Source organism: Melozone crissalis, unplaced genomic scaffold, assembly GCF_028551555.1.
Source record: "Melozone crissalis strain CALT ecotype California unplaced genomic scaffold, PUWL_Pcris_2 ptg000188l_1, whole genome shotgun sequence".
In the NCBI taxonomy this organism is placed as follows: Eukaryota; Metazoa; Chordata; class Aves; order Passeriformes; family Passerellidae; genus Melozone; species Melozone crissalis.
The window spans coordinates 169,304-192,886 of NW_026535953.1; the positions used below are offsets into that span (position 1 = coordinate 169,304).

The 23,583-nt window shown below is 38.5% G+C and overlaps 1 protein-coding gene across 1 annotated transcript in view; it reads right to left on the reverse strand.

Annotated features, from left to right (window-relative positions):
* Positions 1-23,583, reverse strand: part of LOC128949027 (inositol polyphosphate 4-phosphatase type II-like) — an 81,761-nt gene that overhangs the window by 44,685 nt on the left and 13,493 nt on the right. The window contains exons 2-7 of the mRNA XM_054293825.1: positions 21,691-21,821; positions 18,547-18,651; positions 15,206-15,314; positions 9,889-10,066; positions 4,972-5,184; positions 157-301 (exon numbers count right to left, since the gene is read on the reverse strand). Coding sequence (XP_054149800.1) covers positions 157-301; positions 4,972-5,184; positions 9,889-10,066; positions 15,206-15,314; positions 18,547-18,651; positions 21,691-21,821 — 881 coding nt within the window. The remainder of the gene's footprint in view (positions 1-156; positions 302-4,971; positions 5,185-9,888; positions 10,067-15,205; positions 15,315-18,546; positions 18,652-21,690; positions 21,822-23,583) is intronic.

A 23,583-nucleotide genomic window follows, 5' to 3' on the forward strand; every position in this document is an offset into this window, starting at 1 on the left:
TGATAAATAACCTCCCACAAATGTGTAAACCTTGCCATTAGCACTCTCATCAAAGATACTATGGAGTCTTCTCTAGATGACTTTTCTGTAGCTGTGCAAATTTTTCTTTACTCTTGTCAATGACTAAAAAAAAAAAAATTAGGGGAGGTTGCTTACCGCCTGTATGCAACACCTTGCAATCTTCTGCTGAAGGCTCATTTTCACCCTCTTTGATGTTGCTGATGTTGTCCTTTTCAAGCAGCCTGTCCACCATGGCAATAAGGCAGTTCAAACTCTTTGCCACGTTGGCCCAGACCCTGTCCTGAAAAGACCAGAATTATCACTGCATGTTACTGCAGAAAAAAAACCAAAAAGGGACAATAGTAAGTTATTCATGATGTTAGCCTACGACTGCTCCTCTCATCCTTCAGCCTATTACCAACCTGAGCCTTTTTCATGGAGATTCTCTTGCAGCGTAAATGAACCCAAACTTTTATGGTTTTAGACACTGTGCACAAGCGCTTCAAACTCGACATAATGCAGACAAAGTTTCAGGTCTAATAGCAAGGAACTGAGCAGCTTGTCTATTTAAATGATACCTTAAGAGTACAGACACACTCAAAGCTTGACAAATGAAACCTTGTGTGGGCCAGTTTTGTCACAGTGTTTAATAACCTCTTTTTGATAATTTAACATATCCTGTATTTTATCACATCAGTTACTCTGCTGAAGAAAATGTTAATTCAAGGACTAAAATGAGAAACTTGCTGTCATGGCATATTTATTAGCTAACACAATTTCAGTTTTGTTCCTCACCTCTCACACAAACTGCAACCATCACACTTAACTGAGTTTACAATAGGAGAATTAGGGAAGTAATAGGTACAAAAAGTTCTGTACAAGCAGAGAGGAAAAGAAATCATGTGGAGCATAAGAAAGAGCTGTTATGGATCAGAGATATAGGGAGGGTCCTTCAGGTGCTGGATGCTGCAGAAATCAAAGCTTTTGCACCTACTTTTGCAGCACTGAATAAGAAGGAAGAAACCAAGCCATACAAGTAATGAGGCTGTTCACAAGACAAGCAATCAGACTAAAACCAAACCATAACAAACCCACAGAAACCACCCTTCCCTCTCCAAGTATATGTTTCAATGCTGAGTCATTCTGAAAGTATTGCAGAGCAACCAGAGTTTGCTTGAGGGTTAAAAATGGGAATTTAACATCACTGCTTTGTTTTGTATTTTACAGAGCCAGAAGCATTATGTATTTGTCAGGTCTTCAGGCAGAAAAATGAAGTTGCAAAAATACCAAGAGAGAAGGTTAAAGAAAACTGAGAACTCAGAGAAATAGCATAGTTCCGTTTAAATGGCAACCCTTGGATTTTGAGTGGAGGCAAATCTAGAGCCACTGCTAAGGCAAACATTTAAATCTAATGTCGCTTTTCAACTATATGCCTCGCTTCAGCCTGACTAGAGGGATCTTATCTTATGCCCTGCTCCCTCCTCCTGAGGACACAAAAGACTGAGGGCAGGTATAGATTCCTTCAAAAGTTTCCTCCTCTATGCACTTCAAGCAATCCTGAAAAAACATTTACAATATGTGTGAAACTACTGATTTTTACCGCCCACAAGCATAATTCTGGGGAGAAGGATTCTATGAAGAATCCTCCAGAGTATAAGGGAGCTTCAGAGCTTTCAGTCACTGAAGTTGCTGAGGAATATGCAAGTGAGGTTGCTCAGAGAAGTTGGAGCAATCTAATTTCCCTTTTCTTTTGTGTGATGGGGGAACTTAATTCCTGCACAAAAAAAGCATTAAGCTCTTAAAGAGCATCTGGAGTTATTGCACAAGCAACACAAATATGAGCCCTTGTTTCACATCGGAAAGAGCACTTTTTTCAAACCAACTATTAACCCAGCATTGAGATGATTTCTATACAATATTCCCACAAACATTCCCTGAGGGTTTAGAAGCGAAATTCATAAACATCTGTTGACAGAAAGCTCACTCTTATTATCATGTATCTGGCTTTTTTATATACAAGCAACTGAGAGGGAGCAAGGGCCTGTTTCACAGCCCCTTTTCTCCACACAGGAGGCTCCTGGGATTGTGGGCAGATAGAAAATGTAGAGGCATCTATTTATCATTCATTGAGATGTTATTCTGTCTGCACCAAAGGCAGTCACGTTTATCTAAGAAGGCTGTTGAAATTCTGCAGTTTGGCAGGAACAATTTTCAAGTAAAACTGCAGTTTCCCATCACTGAAAATCAAGTGGCTTCTATGATTCTCCATGAGAAGAAATTAATCCGTTTCTTTGTTGGAGAATTTTGCTCAGACATGGCTTGAAGGAAAAAAGGCCATGAAAATATACAGCTGATTGAAAAGTAAAAGGCAGCTGTAAACAGCAAAGTTCTCAGGCTTGTTTTTAATAACAAGTAAATACCTTGTCCTTGGGTAGTGATGGGAAAGCAGTGACAAACATGGAGGCCTTGAGAACAGTTAATAACAGGATGAGAAACACAAGTTTTGGTCTCAATAACAAACCACAGGTATTGAAAACAAGAGGAGGGGTTGCTGTGTAATCTGTAGCCAATGATGAGCTCGGGTTTTGCAATATGTATGAACTTAATTAACACGGTTATAAAAATGTGCATGTTAGATCAATAAATTGGAGTTCGATGCTGATCAATTAAGATGGGCCGTCTCCCTTCACTTCGTCACTTCTTATTGTCATCTTTTACTACTTCCAGAATATTTTCCTGTAGCCTAGCACTGACCTTTCATCTTCTTAAGCAGATGAAAAGATGGAAAGGCAGGCCTTGGCATCAGTGAAAGCTGGGCACCTCTCCTAGGACAATTAAAAATGAGCCTGTAAAATAATTCTCTTTCATTCATCCAACTGAAAAAATTGTAATTAAGTTCCATCTGATCAGAAAGTATCATTAAAAACTAAGACACCTTCCTCATTTCAGAGAGCAGGAATGGACACTCCTTTCTGTCACTGCACCTGACTGGATGTCTTCCTTCTAAACACTGCCAGCCAGTGGAGTCCCAGAGGCTGTTTCTGTTTTTAAAGGATTCTCAGCCTTTCCGAATTCACCACAGAGCTCCTCAGTCACTTCTTGTCCCTCCATACACACCACTTCAGCTGTGTGCTTTGCTTGTGCCATGTATGGCACAGCATCTGCACGTCCAAGCACTCTGAAGATGCTGTGTCGCCTTCATTTCAGTGGATATTCAGATAATTCCTTAAGGCCTTTTTGAGCTCTGCTCAGAGATTAACACCCTCGTGGGCTGCTTCAAGGGTCAGCTTAAAGAGTTGTTTAAGGATGTAGATTTCAGGCAAAACTAAAGTTCCAACTGCAAAATGTAACACTAGTACTTATAATAGTACTTATAACACTTAGTACTGATAATAGTGAGGAAAAAACCTACAACAGCAAAGAAGGATAGAGCATTGTGCATACAAAGCAACATATATTAAAGTTTTTCCCTTTATAGTTGTGTTTCACAGTGGATTAAGTGTTTTTTCAAATTTTACATGCCTTTATTCTTTCTCTTTCCATCGTGCTAATCACAATTTGATTATTAAAACTCATATCACCTCTACTGACAGAAATAACTGAAAAGTTTAACCATTCAAATCCAGAAAAAATCACAAAATTTCTCCAAAATTTATACTGTCTCAAGTTTGACAATGACTCTGACTCAGCTCAATTCAGAAAACAGTGAAAGATACATTTAATTTGAATCAAGATTACTAATTCAGCAGAAAAAAATGAATGCTGTTTAAAATGACCCACTTATGCAGTTTAATAGGTGAGGACCAAGCACCTGGCGGCTTTTAGTTATGAATTACAGCAAAGCTATCTTCTCTTCAGAGATGCTGAACTGCAGTACTAAATTAAAATGCAGCTTTCACAAATGCCACTTTTTCCAGTGCAAAATTTATCTCTTTTACAAAAACTATTGTGTTATTTATATCTCTAAATGTTTCAACAGCTAAAAACAAACATTTTGGCTTTAGTTCAAGCAAAGAGCACCATTCCAGCCCCTCAGGTTGTTGAGAAAACAAGAAAAAGTGAATTAAAGGCTCTAAAACTGGAGGACAAATGAAATAATGAGTTATTTATTGTTTAAATCTCACGAATACTTAATGCATGGGGCTGGAAATAATTGCCTTTCTTCTAGAAGAAATATATTCTTCTTCCTTTATTTTTGGTGTGGAAAAAATTACAGGTTAGGTGGAATACCATAGCTCACACAAGTTATTAATTATTTACAATAGAGATGAATATGCTGACATCCTTTACGTCTATGAGAATACAGTGATGAACTCAAAGCATGAGCCTGGACTGAATAAAAATAGCTTGAGTACGTATGAAATAAAGTAACAGACCTATTAAAGAAGACATCCACCAAAATAATTGATTTATAACATTTCAGCCATATAAATAATACATATCTTTGAAAGATATGCTAAGAATGTTAAAATCCAAACACTGTATTTAATTCTTTTACAGAACCTCAGACAGTTTCTAAGAACAGAGTCTAGGGGCAATGGGCTGAGGGTTAATTCAGTGTATTTAAAATGATTACAGCCTGAGGGCTGGAGAGGGGTGTTGCAGGGGGTGGGGAACAAAAAAACCATTTCCCTGTGAACAGCATATACTGTTCCAGTCCTTAAATCTGCCCAACTAGCAAAACCAACCCAAGTAAGAACAAAGACTATTCTTGTGTCTGGGCAAGAATACACTCAACACCTTCACTGTTCTATGCACAACTAGGCAGTCTCAGAGCAGCACACTGTACTTAGGCAAAGCCTTGCAATTTAGCTTCAAAATCTGCATATCTGCGATGCATCTGAGAAGCACAATTTTACAGTTTTGCACCCCTTTGCCCCCTGCAACGGCATGTGACAAGGACACTGAGGGCCTGAGGTGGCTTATGCTAATTTGTAGGGTTTCACTGGCCAAGGGTTTCTGTCCACTTACCCACTCCTCCTCATCATACTCAGAATGATGGGGTATGGAGTCCTGCCTTTTGACGTGAGCAGGATGGTCCTGGTGCTGTGCATCAGCCCCTTCCTCTGCACTGCTCCTGGGCACAGCTGGTTTCTTGAGCACACAGCCAGGCCGGGCCGTGTACAGCGCTAGAAGGGCACTTCTCACCAGCTGGTCCTTGAACGTGTGCACAAATAACTCCGTCTAGGGAAAAAACCAAACCAATGGAAAGGTTAGAGCAAAGAATGTGGTATGGCAGCAAAGCTGTGTAACAATGAATTATCCTTAGGCAGAGCGGCTATTTGTTTCAGGCCTGCCTGGGAGGCAGAAAACAAAGTAGGCCAACAAATAATGAGGAAAATTTCAAGAGTTTTAGAGATCACATTCTACAATCCCAGTGTTCTAAGCATTAACACAGGAGCACATTATCTGTCAGAGATCACAATCTTTTCACATTTTATTTGAATTCCAAATTTCACCTCAGAGGCAAGCCTCAACAAGAACCACTTCCAAGAGTAACCAACCACAGCACAATGATTTCTGAATAAGTGTAACATAAAACACAATTAACCAGTTCAATAATCTCTCTAAATAAAACCCACCACTCTACAATGCTGAAATAGCAGTATCTGCAAAAGCAGTATTTCCACAGATAAATTTTACTACTGGTAGGTGTCAACCCAGATATCATGGTAGGTGACACCTGATTTCAAGCTTGATTTTTTTGTATATTTTAAAGAAAGGAAACTCTGAAGTTGTCTTCTCGGGTCTTCTGAAGATGCTATTCAATCTCTGCATCATTTTTCTATGTTGACTGTTACAGCTGGCATTTTACCGTATTTTTTAAATCCTTCAACCTCCCTGCATTATTCATCTCCCTTCCACCTCAACAAGGAAAGTATGCCTTTGTGCAGACAATCTTAATTAAACAGGGATGTGGGAAGGTATGTAGATAAGAGTCAGAGGATCCAGCCTCAACCAGCAGGAAATGCCAAAAATGAGGGCTGCCCAGCCAAGCTCTCTTCAGCCCTTATGTGCTGCTTATGCAAAAACTGGAGGGAAAAGTAGCCAAAAAAACCCCAAAACAAACAAGTGCCAAGTGCCAGCACCTCCCTGGAACTCCTGAGAAGATTCCTGGAAGTCTTTTCTCCCAGTTTCTGCATTTCTTATCCTATCCCTTTCTTCATGCTACCTGTTCCTCTTTTGCACCCACTCCTACTCAACTTCTTTTTCTTGCCTTCCTGTCTCAAGACCCTCTCAAAAGTTTACAGATATTTAAGACAGAAAGGCTCTAAAAAATTAACGGTTTTCTTAAGGCTCCAGCTGCTAGGTGAGGTACTTAAATGAGAAGTTTCTGCCTTTCCCATTTTCATTATGTTTACCAAAAAAATGCTTTCTGAATTGTTTCACATGGACGGGCTGAAAATTTTACTCCAAATAAATCTCTACAGTTCTAAAAATAAGAACTGCAGGCACATCTAAGAAAAATTATTGATTTTTTAAAACCAAAATCAGACCTGACTTGGGATTCTTTAGACTTGGCAACGCTACTCATCTCCCTGGCGATATTACCAGACCCATTCCTTCTCCTCATTACCAACTTGGTGCCTGAGGGAAAGGCCATTTTTTAACAGTTTTCTCAGGACTGTCTCCTCGTTGTCCTGAATTGCTCTGCAGGACAATTGCAGTTTTCTACATTTCCAACCCAGATGGTGCATGCCTGGAGAATGACTTAGTCTCTGGGGAATAGTGCTATCACACCCCACCATTCTTTGCCTTACCATGGCACAATGAGATTTGAGGGGTTGTGTGGTAACAGCAAAGCTCCTCTTCAACACTTCTACAGTTCCATAGCAAGAGAGTTGAAACTCCATTACTTGTCTACCCTTAAAAACAGCAATATCATGGTTTTGCTGAGGTTTAATATCTACCTTCCCCACAATGTCTGTTTGAGAAAATTTCACGTTTCTGGTTCAGAATAACGCTCAAAAAAACTTTACATTTCAAAAAATTAGGAGAATTGGATAGCTTGATGTAAATAATGCCCACTAGGACTGCAAAGTTTAAGTAATATAATTGAATAGAAATATTTTATAGGGAAATTTAGTTTTTAAAAGAAAATCAGTACAGAAGTGTGACTCCATTTTTCATGCAGCAACTCAAATAATTCTGTAATTAAATTCCATTCAGAGATCCCATTGGTTTTACAGCAGTCTATGTTTTAACTTCACTTTTTAACAGCTCAGTACAGCTAAATTTGCAGAACATCACTATTTATGAAACTGCACTGAAATCACAAAACCAGTCTATACAAAGAAATAAAAACTCTGCAAATTATTTCAGATACTCTACTAAAGAGTATTTCTGCAAACAAAGATAGGCATAGCTGGAAAATTAATTTATCAAGCCTGCTGCAAGCTGCAAATGCTGATACACTTGTCGATAGCTAAAGGCTTCCTTAATCAACTAACAAAAAGGGATGATAAAAGGTTAGTCTCAGGAAAACACTACAGGAAACTGTAAATTATATATGGAGATGCTTAACAGGAGAAAATAAGCTCCTTTTAAGAAGCAGCAGTGGAATTATTTGATTTAATTTTCCACTTTCAATCCATGCAGCCAGTCCTTCCATTTCCAACATGAACACTTTAATGTAATTCACATTATTGATAATTCAGATTTACTCACTGCTACCTAATAATTATAGAAAGAATTCTTATATATACCAAGTGATATGTTTTTTAATAAACTTGCAGAATTTAATCACCAGGCAAATAATTTTTATGGCTTCAAACAGATGTTTACTTTCTAAATATCTATCCAGTTAAAACATCAGAGCATTTATTTTTTACATACAAAAAGTGCAGGAAAGATGGAATAGCAAAGCACTACATATGCCTCAGGAGCACAAGCAGATATCATGTCATTATACTCAGCAGAGCATGTGCTACTCTGTGTTAAATGCAAGCAGGAACACTCTGGTAGTCTTGGTTCTCCAGTACTGTACCAGACTATACAGACAGAATATTTCAAGACAGCAATATAAGGCTTTGAATTAAACATGAGGGATCTAATTTCAGTATTGTGTGGGTTCACTGAGTTTAGGCCTTTGAAATTGTATTTCTCTTTCCTGAAGCTGTTTCTTGGTCTCTCTTCCCCATCTCTCCTCCCCTCTTTACAAGCAGCTGTCCCAGCACACTTGCTTCCTCAGCAATCCACCCTATTTCTCTATTGTCCACCTTTTCCTAGGAGTGCATTTGGTAATAGACAGGGAAGCAGGTATTGAACCACTCCTGCTGCAGTTGTTCAGACAACTGGATTTGTCTCTTCCAAGCAAAAGGTGGAGGCTAGACAGACATCCAAGGAGTACATGGGGTGAGACTCCTTCTTCTGGGAACCTGAGCTCATGCACTAACAGCAATTTAATCCTGGTCCTGAAAAGCTGATATGAACACACTCAACTAAGCCACCAGCTATAAATGTAAAATACCTAAGGCTTTAGCAAACTGAATGAATTGTCTTTTTTGTCCCCTTTTTATAGCCAGAGTCTCTAGCGAGCCATGGTTCAAGCAGTACTTTAGTACCATGGCTCCTGCCTCTGAAATCATCCCCTCCTCCTGTCCAGAGGCCAATGGCAGAGAAAATGCACATTGCTCAGCAACCACCCCTTGGATCTTCAGAACAAACCCTTCTTTGCCTGATTGGCTTTGCCTGTGCATACAGATTTCTTTGAACTAACCTCTAACAGAGCAGCTTCACTCTTCTATGCACAGCTAAAAATGCCCTCCTGCATCCAGAGGTACACCATAATCACTACAGTCCCCCTCCTTAAATTCCTCTGTTTCATTTCCAGGCTGAATTCTGCCTTCTTCCATCACCCCTGACGCTCAGAGCGACTCCACATTCTCAGAGCGAGTGTGGATTCACACATCTGCCGCTGAGAGCGATGTTCCTCTCCCTAGTGCTCTTCTGGAATGCCTTCCCAGCAAGTGGCCAAGCTCAATATCAATATTTGAAACCCTCCTATGGCACGAGGAGCTGCTGGGGTAATGGTGCTCAACAGACCAACAGGGCTGTCACTTCCCAATAGCTGAAGATGCATGGAAATGGTTACTGATCGTGTTATTGAGCCATACTGGGATCATACTGATGAAGGGATGGCCCGTGGAGAAATGGGAAACTCTTCACAAGCTCTCGGGTCACAGGGTTCATATTGTTATTCATATAAGGGCTCATATTTTTATAGGGTAACATATGCTGGGAAGCACTACAGGCTTCAGCTAATCTCCATTATCAGTCTGTGAGACCAGCGGCGAACATTATCTTCTCTAATTTAGAACTAAAGGAACTAAAATGAGGAAGAGGTTACAGCTACAGACAGATATAATAGGAAAAAGAGAAATAAACTTTGAGATCTCCTAGAGCAAATTTCCCAGCTTCTCCTTCCAGGCTGCATCACCATTTCTGATCATGCTGTTATTCTAAACCTTATACACCAACCTGGCTTGAACTACCTCCCATAACCAGCAGCTTGAAATATCATAGAAAGAGAATGAAAAAAAAAGACTTCTCATACTACAAAATTATTTATAATTGTTGATATTTTCATAAACTCCACTATGTAGCCACTAGAGGATGAAGAAGCTACATGAAATTAAATTAATTACACTTTTTAATAAAGCAATCTTTATAGATTTCATTAATTTTCTATACGGAAGGCCTACAGAAATGCTAAATAACATTATTTTTCTAATAACAACATTTTGATGCTTATTTTAGCTGAGTTTATTTAACATTTCCTGATGCTGTGAAAGTCAAATGATGCAGAAACCCCCCCCCCCTTCCTCCCCAGCAGTTAGAGAGACTTGGTTACTCCATTTTCCATTGCAGTGAGGATTTGAATCTTACTTTTTCTGAAAGCATCTTTAAAGAGTTCTTCAAGCTGTCTGGAGAACGCTGGCTTGCAGAACTGAGCAGCAGGTCTGCATGGCTTGATATGAGAGGCTGCAGATGACTGATGTTGCTGAGAACTTCTTTTGCCTTGGCTGTGTTTTCAGGTGAATAGTAAATACACTGGTATCCAGTGCTGTGATAACAGAGAGTCACATCATGTCAAATTCATTTCTGCCATTAACAGCAATGCTTATGGTGCTAAAAATCTTACCACTACTTTTGCAAAAAACAAAAAAGCCAGATGCCTGAACTTCACAGACACCACTGATCCTGCATTTAAGGGTAAAAACAAACCTTTCCTCGAACAGTAAAAGCATAAATGGCATGAAACAGCCCACCACCACATGCTCCAAGTAATACAGTGCAAAATTCCTTTGAGTGGGTGATCTGAACATAAACCCCCATGTTTTTATGTGTTTCTTTTAAACACTGTAATTCTAGAGACAGAAAATATTTGACAAAGTCAGGTAATAATATCAAAGAGCATAAGGCTCCTTATTCTTCCAACTGAGCTCCCCAAAAGAGAATTGACTGCCTCACCGAGTCTTTCCAAGTGGGCCATTAAGGTTGAATTGATCAGTGGCCCACACTGTGTTTTGATTGGCCTCAATGATGTCCAGGAAGAGACGATAAACAGAGTTATCTCCAATAAAGAACAGGCATCTGATTTGCAAGAAGAGACCCAGCAATGGGTGCGGAAGTGAATTACTTCAAAACCACACAAATGCACACTGCAAACTTCCTACTGTCCACTGTTCAAACTACTGCAATTATTTTGCAGGACTTCTCCTATCCCTCTTTCTTCTTTTCCTCCCTACAAATTATGCAATATCCTCTTACACCACTGTTCTCAAACACCACTTCAGACAGCATGCACACACCCACTGGCTCTTGCCTGCAGCCCACAGCTCCTCACCTGAACCTCTGGTACGTAACCCTTCCTTTTATAAAGCCCTGGTTTAGTCTTTCAGAGAAACTAACCAAAATCTTCTGCAGCTTCAGATTAAAACAGGAAAAAAAGAACCCAAGCCCCTCCTGGCACATCACCAATGCCAGAGGAATGTACATGCTACTCCCAGCTGGTACTGTTTGTATCTCCCTTCTCTCCTTTTTGTCTGAAGTATTTCAGTCCCTTCAGCCATTTCACCACTTTCTTTCTTTCTTAATTTGGCATACCAAGACCAAATACTGACACTTGTTCAATCCTCTGAACTTTATGCATTCGCTTTCATTTCAGTCTTTGTCCAGATCTCTTCCCTACCCCCAGTTCCCCTTTGTGCCTTTTATTGAGTGAATTCTAGTTCCTTCTCTTTAGTTTTCTACAAATTAGAAACTAAATCTTGATCAGTCCCTTCCAATTCAGCATTTTCTATGATTCTGGCAAATAAGGATAGCTTCAAGCAGTTTTAAAATGAAGGCTCTTGCTTACATATTTTGCTGAGGTATACTCTCAATACCCAATTCTAATTTTCTATTCCCCAATATCCATTCTATTTTTCTGTCTTTCACCAATGTCTTCATTCCTAGATACAATTCTTTGTAGAAGCAATCAGGATTAATGGCATATAGCTGCCATTACTACCAGCCACATCTAAATTACGACGCATCTCCAACTTACATGAGCTACTCATGTCTACTAGACCCATGTCTAGTAGAAATCATAATTCTGAGTATTTCAGCAAAGTGAATAATATAAACTGTCCCTCCTAATGAATTAGGAAAAACAAGCAAACCTCTGTCCCTCTGAGTAATCAAGAAACTGCCACAGTTCTGCCTTTGAGGTGGAGAGCCTGTTAGTGAGATGACTTCCAGAGTCAGATCTGGCACTACATCCACTGGAACCCTCAAGCAGCAGGCTCAGGGGATAGGGCAGGGACAAAGAGCAACAGTCTATGTTAATTGCAGTGAAGACATAGTCTTAAAAGTCTTGACACTTCTCTAATTCCCCATCAGGCTTTTCCCTCCCTTTATCAAAAAGTCCTTTTTGCAGGCTGAATCTGGCTAATGCTGTTATCAAGTTCACTCCTTTCTGGGATTTCCCTCAGTCTTTAAATCCTAGATAGTTTTCACTGATCTCCCACAGCTCTAGGCTTCACTGAATATTGCAGCAGAAAAGCTACAGACACCACTTGTAAGAAAGAGGGCAGTGACACCAAAGGTGTGGGCAGTTCTCATTGCAATTAAGTAAATCATAGCTTTTAAGTAAAGGAATTAGTGAAGAGAGAATGACTCTTCAGAATGAAGTGCACTACCAGACTGGTAATTATTTGGACAATTTAAACATTTTCAGAACCCTAGAAAGCACGACACAACTTCAAATATTTAGTTCCTCTCATAATTTGAGAGCAACTTTCTCAATCCCCCTAGAAGAATGTGTAATTATTTTTCAGAAACAACACGTTTGAAGTTTCTAACTGTTGTGTTCACACTGCTGCATGTATGACTAGCTGAGGTTTTCTCTGGCCTTAGCCTTCACAAACAGATATTCCCACTCACAAGTAAGCGACATTCCCTCCTCTGCAGCTACTTTTAAAGCTTAGTGCTGCATGCAGCTCTGGTATGTAAGCACTGTTAGGCAGAAGAGAAACTTTTCACAGGTGTCCTAAGGCACAAACTGCATGAAACTTCTGCATTAGGGTAAAGGCCGCATGGGTAGGTCCAGTGCAGAATAGCAGCAGCATAATGAAAACATACCTCTCATATGTAAATTATGACTCAGGTACCTTTTGAAAACTGTATTATAATGCTTTCTGGGAAAAGTTTGAAAGCTTTCACTAAGCATATAAAACCACACTTGACCATTTCCATATATTGGCGCCATCATTAACCATAACCACATGACTGTCAGCGGTCATTTCAGTCCTAAACTTGCTTTATGGACATTCTTCAGATCACATACCAGAAACTTTTCACTTAAAAGAAAAGCCTTTCTTGCTCTCATTTCAGGTCCTATTTTTTTTTTATAATGTGCCTTTTATAAAAATTGGATATGACATTCCTGATGGTAATAAATGAGAGAAGAATTGCAAAGCCACTGCATTTTTGTAAATATTATTATACAGGACTTTCCCTTTGTGTCTGCACAAAGATTGATATTCTGTGTAATAGAAAAGACGCCAGAACTATCTTCACATACACATTTTCCACATTCTTCTGCTTGATAAACTTTCACAAAACATATGTCTCAGTCTTGTTTTTGTTTTGCAACTGCAAATGCTACCAGATAACTGTTTCTCTTTGTCTGCAAATTCCACAAGTCTAAGACTGCGCAAGAAATATATTGCAATATGCTGACACTGTTGAATATTTTGATAAACTGCTCTAATAATCAGACTGAAGGTCAAAAACACGCAAGGCAATTCTGTCACATCTAGACAGCTGCTAGGATTGGCTGAGAACTAGTCTCTTCCCACGTCCTGCATTAGGTCTTCAGCTCAGTTAGCCTAGAGAAAACGGCTGCTGAATCTGCATTTTTCCTGTTCGTTCTGTATTCTGACTGATATCGCAAGGTGTCACTTCTTCCTTCAACAAAATCTTCAGAAAATCTAGCCCCATCATAAAACAGGAAATTCAAATTGCAGAAGGTGCCCCGGGGGACACAAGGTGTCCTCAAAACACCTTTATCCAGCAAAATAAACAGGTGCATGCAAAGTAGCACTGTTGTCGCCAGAGTGAAATAAATTTGTCCATTATAAGATTGAGAATGTAGTAAGAAATGGTTCATTTTCTGAAAGGTGAGCACTGTGAGAACTGTAATGCTACTTTATATCATATAACTTTAAAGGATTATGTCTATTATATTATTTATATCTAGCGGCTTCAGTTATAAATTTTTATGATAAAAACCCACAAATCACTATTGCAACTGCATTAATCAGATAGTAAAGGAGAAAATACTTTAAGAAGTGTCTTCAGACATTTTCTTCAACAGAAAACATGTACTTTCTAGGCCCTCATATGATGGGGATGAGGCTGCCCATACCAGTTTGCTGACAGCAGAATATTAACACCGAGTTTCTCGATGCGTCTTATGTGATCAACATGATGTACGTGTTTCATTGGCAGGTTTCAGCATCAGAGGTGGTCAGGGAAATGAAAGCTTTTTGAAGATTTAACAGGGTTTTTATACTGTGTAGGGCAAGCAAGACCCCCTCAATAATACAGCTTTCAAAGCAACTAGATCTGCTGGGTTTTGTTTGATGTTAATATTAATGCCAGCTCCTATTCAACCTAGAAGTCAACAGAAGAATTGAATAATTTCCCTTTTATTCTCTATGATATTTTATCCATGAAACTTTTTTGAGCATTGACTATAATGGAATTAATTTGCTGTGGACTGTCATGGTAATTTAGATCAGAGCACTCCCTCCCTGCTTTCCCTTTGGAATGCTGTAACACTGCAGTTGGCACCATCAGCTGGAGCACTGAGCAGTCACAACTACTGAAAAAATCTGAACAGCCACAGCAACAAACACAAATACATCCAATTCTTAGGAAAAGATGTGACTAACACTTTGGCGCATGTTCAACAGTGAACAAAGCATTTGAGCTCCACAATAAACTGAAACCTTTATTTTTGATTAGTCTTATTTTGGCTTTCTGAAGAATAAGAGTAGTTTGTTTTTTCACAGCGTACTAAAAATACTTCTACCTTAGCATACACCCAGGCCTGTCAGAAATAAAGCTGCTACCTTAAGTTACAATTTCTGTATTTAAAAATTGTCTACAGATACATTCCTCTTAGCACAAGAATTGCCAAAGAGATCGCTCATTCTGAACAGCAGGTTTTCAAGTACTGATATACCTCCAGCTTCCTAAAATACAAGGAAAAAAAATCATAATTTTGAACCATTAAGGTTGCAGAGGACCTCCAAGATCATCGAGTCCAACCTTTGACAGAACAACCGCAGCACCGAGTGCCGAGTCCTGCCTTTTCTTGAGCACTTCCAGGGATGATGACTCCACCACAAGTCCCAATGCACAAAAACCCTTTACATGAAGAAATCCTCCCAACCTGAACACCCTGCAGCACAGCTTGAGGTAATTTCCTGTGTTTACTCAAAATTGGTCTTAACACAAGAAGTAGAGCGTGTTTCAATTTTCATCAAAGCAGGGGAAAAAAGGGGAATATTTTATGAATGCAGTGTTCAATCCTACCAGATTTTAATCTTCCATTCATTCAGCAGGATAAACTGTTTTGTTATTCAGTGAGCTTATAGCATTTTAATGCAACCTTAATGGTATTTTCCCAGCTGCTGGAAAGAATACTTACTTTCGTCTTTCAGCCTCAAATTTACTCAGCAGTTTCCGGAGACCACCATTCTTAAATCCTTGGAAATGTGCTTCTGGGGCTCCCACAGTGATAACATCATACAGAGCATCTGGAATGGGAACAGAGGAACACAGACATCTGAATGCTTCTATCCCTAAATCATGGAAACACTATGACATCTATTCCACAAAAAGTAAGGACAAGTCTATATAATTTCCAGGGAATAATTGATAATCCATGTCCCAAGAAGGCCCAAGAGCTAATCAATCTTTCTATACAGCCACTGCACACTTTAAAAAGTTCATTTGATTTATGGCTATATGTAAATTATGTGCCACTGAGTAGAAGAATATTCCAGCTCTGCAGTTTACAAAGCTGACAAGTAAATTGGCCCATTGCGTATTCCACTCTATTGCCCCTTTCATTATTTAACTTGTAGTCATGTTCAAGCATTTTAGAGTCAAAAGAGACCATTTTGATGGAATAGTCTGACTGAATAATAGAGACTACTGAATCACAGCTAATAATTCCTGCATCAAGCTTGTCTCTTGGTTGAGTGAAGGCATCTCTTTGTTTAGGCATCTAATCTTGATTAAAAGATTTCAAATGACAACAAACTCACTGCATTCCCAGAGAAGTCAATTAGGCTAGTAAAAATCCCTATTCCTTTTCTAGCTTCAATTTGTTCGGATGTAATGCTACTGTACTTTCAGATATAATGGTGTTTAATGCTGAATTGGTGAGCCCTGCTCTAGGATATACACTTCTTATATATGTTTATAAACACAAAGTCAGTTGAGAAGCTACCAGAATAGGAAATAAATCATACTAATGAAATGCTTGCTGAGAAAACAATCTGTTGTCTCTTTCTGTATATACCTGGTGCCTTATGACATAGGGGATGAATTCTTTTTGTGGATATATGCTTACAGAACTGGAGGTGAAACATCATTTTTCAAAGAGCTCGTGATTGATTCTCAGGGTGGAGATGAAGATTTAATTACATCCCACACCACATAACTATTTTTTTCTAAGTTTAAAAATTTACATTTACAGTAAGTACCTGTTTTGTACCTGAACTTACTGGAGGTACAAAAGTGCAGTTCCGAATGCCTCATCTTTAAAATGCATTTCTAAAGGAAACGTTACAGGATGTTTTTTGAGAACTGTTTTATTCCTCAAAGAAGTTTCCCATGTAAATTAAAATCTAGACCTCTCCTAAAATAGAACTTGCATTGTGATGATAAATATGCCCAGAAGCATGAGCACTGTACAAATGATTCACAGTTAATGAACTATGCCTTACTTCCTGAGCTGAATCTCAGAACACATTTGCTCAAATTGATTTGAGCTCTAATGAGTTGGTGACTCTTCAATATCCACTTAAAAGGAGAAGTGACATAATTTCATTTGCCTAAGGTGAGCCTCAAGGTTCTTAAATAGCCCATTCTTTTAGGTCTTTATACAGATTATCACTAATACATATTCTTCAGCTATTAGGACTCCACTGATACTTGACAATAAGGAGGAGGAGGAGGCAGTCAGTGTCTTAAACTGGCCAGATGCAAAACAAAAACCACTTCAGTTCACCAAATCTATTTAAAACAAGCACATATTGCAAACAGAAACAAAAGCAAAGCTATGTCAATATACAGATTTAAGTTCTCTAGTATGATGAACAGAGCACAATGTGGGGTTTATCAAATGGATAAGGATACCATTGACCCATAGGAAAACAGTATTTTTCCTCAAAGCTACTCCTACTGAAAGCTTAAGCACACTTTCTCTTCCATTTCAGTACTCAATGACAACCCAAACAAAAGTTCAGGAAAAGCAAACCTATTATTATACATGTCAAACACAAAAAAACCCACATACCAATGTGTATATGCAATAGATGGGATAAAAACCTATCTTGCATTCCCAAAATTAAGATATCTGATAGTGTAAGGGCTAATGACACCTCCATGGATCATTAGCTTGTTTAAATGCCACCTCCATGAATTTTTATTCTTCCCCTTCCAGTATCATTCTCCTGGTTATATTCCAGGTGTCCTTTGATATATGCCAAGCAAAGCATGAGCTGAGAAAGACCAACTTCATATCGAAGTGCTGCCTATTCCAGATCAATTAGCAATTGCTGCAAACTGCTTAGCCTGCATATATCTAATACAAGACACAGGGAAGAACATCAGTTAACTAACAGAGGCAGAGTTTTATAATTTGAAGATCCAAATTTGGAAGACAACTAGAACAATTCTAACATTTATCTCTTCCTGTACTCTTTTTGATTATCAATTAATGATGTGTGCAAAGCAAAATGGTTTTGGAGAAGAAGGGAGAAAATTCATTAAAAAGCAAAACAAAACTCCAGTACTGTAAAAGTTGTGGGTGCTTAAGTAAGTCACAGATTTCACTCAAATTCTCTTTTTATTTAGCAAATAGAACAGTGTCCTGTTCACAAAGAGGTTTTGTTGAAAAGACAACGTTAAGCTTCTGGCCCCCATTACAAACCTAAAAATCCTTTTCAGTTAATTAATTAACTTGAAAACATTAAATTAAAATCTGTGTTATCACATTATGTCACTATAAATCCCCATCTTGTTGAAATATTTGGAGGCACAGTTTTTTAGTAAAACAAATAACAAAATATTGAACCAACAAGTATCTAACAGATAATTGGAAGCCCCTGTGTCCCAATTTAGAAGTGGATGTATACTCACACAGTACAAAACAGGAAATTTACCACTGTTTTTATTTCCTGTTTTACAATCTTAGATGCAGAGTGTATTAATAAGGCAAAAACCGTATCAGAATGTAATTTCTGTGTTTGTAGTTACAGCAAATTTATCAGATCTCAATTGATCAACAAATTATTCACTGTGCCATTTGGTCATATATATGTATCAATATGATCTTTGATCTGTAAAGGAAGCTGCTAAAATCATATGCAAGTGGCAACAACAGAATTCTGTGTTAAAAAGAACCACAGACCATGTTAGAGAAAGTTATCCCCCTTTCCAGGAGATGTTGGAAGTTTGCAGTATTTTCACTCAACACTGAGCCAAAATAGCACATATTCTCCATTTACTTATTTGCTTGAAGTGTCATAGGAACAACATGAGCACATTCTTGGAATCTGTTTTTAGAAAAGAACTTGGAAGAAATTTAGTTAACCAGCCCCTAGTTTTCCAAGATGTGCAGTAATTGTCCACAACTTGTGGCATCAGAAGACGAGGCAGGGAAATTCCTTGCAGAGCTTTGACTTTGGATGTGATTTCTAGATTGCAGTGAAACTGTGTTTCAAAGCACACTTAGTCATACTTGGGGAATTTCTTTACCTTTCAATCGAGGACTATGCACATGCATTCTTTGCAGATGAAGATTTATTGGGATGAATTCTAGTGTTTTTTCTCCTTTGCTACAGCTTGATTTAAAGGAAGAACCTGAAAAACAAAAGTTTAAAGAATCATTGTCTTAACCACCCAGATGTTTTTGTATTCCTTTTAAAGGGAGACAATACTTGTATGTGAGGAGTTGTCTTTAATTTACCTTCAATGGATAATTATATATTAGGAGATGAAATGTTCACTGAGTCTCAGCATGTATCCATACTGGAAGCAGCAAAGCAGCATTTAATTCACAGAGCAATCTAACTGTTTTATTCTGGGAGACAGATACTCTTCCCTGCTGTCTGAAATCAGTCTGTAGTCTGCTGGAGACAACGCAGCAGTTAATGTGCATTGTGTATATTCTGTGCTAAAACTGCGAGGTTACAGAGCTATGATGGCACTGCATTTTTCCAAGTAAGATTATTTTCTTTGAAGAAAAGTATTGTATTGAATAGGCTATGCGTTCTTCCTAGAAAGGTCAAATAAAGAAACACAAACTATCTTAAGAAAAGCTATATATTTGTTCAGAGGAGGCATGATGCCTTGGAAAAACAAAACAAAACAAATTAATATGGCTGTATATTTCCAAAACATTAGAATTTGAGTAGTTTTTTGGTAGCGTAAAGAAAAATAATTAAAGTCCGACAGCATGAAAATATAATTTACCTGAACACATTTAATACAGAATCTGTATAAAATAAAAGGGTGTAGATTAGGAAAGAGAGGTGGCCTTGTCTTCTAACTCAGGCAGCCCAACGTTCACCTAGGCCACTTTTCCAACGTTCTATCATTTCGCCAACTATTAATTACTAGAACTAAAATTCCTCTCACTCAGATGGAATTTTTAAAGAAGTTTTGCCAAGGTTCAGCCTTTTTTTGAAGCAAACACATAAAAAGATAAAGAAAATATTTTAAATTGTTTTTTGCTTGCCCAATCAAGACTTGCTAGTGTTTATCTGTTGAAACTGCCACAGGACTGAGCACTGAGCCTCCCAATATAAACCACTCTGCCAGAGGGCACCAACGATGCTCCAGACCAGCCAAGCATGCTCAGGCTGCTCCCTAAGTTAGGAACTTAAAATTATAATTTAATACAGATGAAGAGCACAGCCAGGAGTCAAAATTTTAGATTAGACAGGAAATCCCATGATGCAGATTGAAACAAACAAATAATTTTCAAAGTTCCACTCCCTCCCAATATCACCAAATCTGTGCTTTAGAGTTACCTGAAATTACTGGGCTTTTTGTTTCCTAACACTTATATCTTCCTGGTATATTTCCTTACAATAAAATGCTTTACATTCTCTCAAATTCTCCCATAACTGAGGATAAAAGTGTTTGCCAAAACAACTCAAATCTGAAATAGTTTTAACTTTCTTAAACATCCATTTTCAATAAATATGCTGGTAAACCAAAATTGCTTTCTAACACTAATGTGGCTTCCTCATACTTCCACAGCAATCTCTCAACTTCAAAAAGAAATTAGGTGGTCTCCTAACAGCCTTCTCCACTAAATTCCCAAATAGTTTGGTTGAGTTCAAGTGGGTATCACTCAAAAAGCCCAACGTGAGATTATTGTGCTGGGGAAGCATGAGCATATTTTGGAGAAATTTTATTTGCAGGTGCCATCTGCCCTTCTGAACAATTCAACACAAACTCAGGCGATGTTTTAGGATGAAGAAAGACACCTGCACTGGCTACACTGAACAGCAAAATGGTTTTTGGCATGCCTTGAAATATGTTGACCTGAAAAGTCTGAATTAAAATTGTACTCACATCCCTAATCTTAGCAATTTCTACTTCATAAGTACTTGAATTTCAACGTGCTCCCAACGTAACTATTTGTTCAACTACAGTATTAAATCAAATCTATGTCTGGCTCGCTTTTCTGATCTTGTATACAATCTTGTATTAGACTGCTTTGTTTTCTGATTAATGTCCCTTTCTCTTTTACATGTGCTGATTTGCTCCTCCCGGATGACCTCAGTTTCCCAGGACCACATTATTTCTCTCAAGACCCAATTAAGATGGGTCCTTTAACATTATAAACCCTTTAGAAAGCCACTTTGCACAACACAGGTCTTGCAGGGTTTATGTTTAAGAGATTATATTGTCTGTTTTTTAAAATCTCAAAATGTCCCCTCAATATCTTCCTGAATGTTATAATTATTACATTGGATCTGTCATTATCTGTATTTATTGGCTTGTTTACGACACTTTATGGAGCGCTTTCAAGATTAATTAGGCAAAGATTGAAAATACATATAGATACTATTTAAAACAGAATCAGGAAGTGCCATACTGGGCTAGACAGTAGATGCCAAAATTGGAACTGGGATATTCTGATGATGACAAACAATCATAAATACAAGAAACGTCACTTCTGCCAACAAAATGGAAATAATTATACAACATTTAGTGCAACACAAGAGCTTTTTCCCCCACCAAATATTTAAGCAGCTGACCGACTGCTTTCAAAAAGGTGACTTTCAGTTAGAGACTGGTTTTTTTTAATACACTCAAATCGGATTTCTCCTTTTCTGTGACCAAGATCTCTGCATCCAGCTCTGGGCTCCCAGCGCAGGAGGGACACAGACCTGCTGGAGTGAGTCCAGAGGAGGCCACAGAGATGCTGATTGGAACAGTTCAGCTTGGGAAAGAGATTTCAGGCTGATGCAATTGCAACCTTACTGCCTCAGTACCTGGAGGGAGCTTACAATAAAAGCTGGAGCGGGACTTTCTACAAGATCATGTGATGACAGGACAAGGGGATTCAAACTTAAATGAGGAGATCTGGATTAGACATAAGGAAGAAATTCTTTAATGTGGAGGGAGGTGAGACACTGGAACAGGCTGCCCAGAGGAGCTGGGGATGCCCCATTGCTGGAAGTATTCAAGGCCAGGCTGGATGGGAGTTTGAGTAACCTGGTCCAGGTGGGCTAGAACTTGATAATCTTTAAGGTCCCTTCCAATCCAAACCATCCTTTGATTCTAAGACTTTTATGTATTTTATTCCCACTGAATATGCCAGTATTTTATAGCTAACAATCTAGTAAGCTCTGAAAGGTTCCAGATAAAATCACAGATTCCCACCTGTATGCTTCCCAAGCTCTGCCAGAGTGTCCTGGTACATGCTCAGCAACTGATCACAGTGAGCAATTACACTTTTGCGCATGTTGTCCCAGTGAGGAGCAAGCTCTCCCAGGTCTTTAAGCTCCTGATTCCTGTACCAAAAAGCAAAAAGGGAAGGCGCTAATTAACTCATTAATCTATCAAGGTTCATCCAAATTAATCTAAAACAAGTTTGCTACAAAACATCAGAAAGATTTCTAATTGAAATAAAATCCGTTTTCGGACTGCTTGTGAGATCTGCTTTTCATCTCTCTTTTACAAGTAAACAATAAATTATGTCAGTAGATAATGCAGTAACTTTTGTGCTCAAAACTCATCTGGTATAAATGCAGTAACCTTCAAAATGAAATACCACTTCTTTCATGAAGGAAAGAAGGCTTCCAGGCTCCAGAGAGTTGTGCTCAGAGCAAGTAACTTTATCTCAAGAGATATTAAACAACATTGGAAAGAATATAAAGTTTCTTTTTCCTGCAAAACTTTCAGTATGGTTGTTTTGATGCACTACTCTTTGTATACTTTCATAAACATTTCATAAACACATATTTCTAGCAGTGTTTCTACAAATTCAGTTTAATCAACACATCAGCTCTCACCACATTTCTTCAGGATTCAAAACAAAATATACACAAAAAATCCCAACACCTGCTCCCTAAAATGTCATGTCCAGTGTTCATCAGGTCAAAAAAGTACTGCTGTGGTAACCAAACAGGTCACTGGAAATCCAAAAGGAAATCCTTTAGTAAATTATCAGTTTTCCTGTACACTCCTGAGAGCTGACCTGAGTGAAATAGAGATCATCTGAATTTCCTGCACAAACAAGCTTAGTATTTTGGGCTTTCTGTTTGGTTTTTCCTCTTGCGGAGGAAGTTTCTCCTGTATCTCTCCCAAAGCCATTTTGTGGGACCTGCTTTTAAGGAAAATAAAAGATCTTCAGTCAGTCTTCAAACATCTGGAATTTAACAGGAGAAAATGTTTGCAACACAACCAGTTTTCATTATTTTCCTTGGAGCATCAAGAAGAGTGTTCCACTGTAATTCTTGGAAGTCTCCAAAAAGTCTTCCAGAAGACAGTTCTTGCATACAGAAAAATTATGTAAGAAAAAGCAAAAATAGGGTAGAAGAGGTGGAAAGAGGGAGGAAAGGACCAGTGAGCTTGCAGTGCAGGAACACAGAGCTCACTTATGTGAGCAGCAGATCTGACCATTAGTCAAAAAAGCCTTAAAATGACTTCTTAAATGGAACAGCAACACACTGGTGGTGCTTTCCCCATCATTATTAGCTTTGCATTAGTGTGAGCAGTGCAGTCAGAACAAGCTCCATAGGCAGACCTCTGCTCCTGGTGTAGGTGACAATCAAAACCAGAGAGACTGCACTGGAAGCGGAATTAAACCATTGCATTTGTACATGTTCTTGAAAATATCAACATGGAAACAGAGACACAACACATGGACTTGCTGACAGTCTATGTTAACGATATTATTACTTTCTGCCATTTAATTGCTCCTGAAGCTGAACCAATTAAACTTTCCTCCAGCAATACAAACTGGTAATGCTGTAGCATAAGAACAATCTGTCACGAAGGGATTTGAGAGGATAAACCAAACATTCTCAGGGACCATTTTCTTTGCCAGTTTTTAGCAGTATAACATGAGGTTCCCTTTCAATTAAAATCTTAGGGCTTCCTTCTCAGCAAAGTGTGTAAAATTTGTCAGGGTATGCAATTTTGTTTATGTGCAGCGATAATGTTTTGGCCCTTAATATTTATGGTGTCTGATTTAATAGTTTTAGCAACAATGTTTGGACTTGGCTGGCTTCCAAAACTTTACTACTCCTTCTGTATAGGAATAGAGTATTC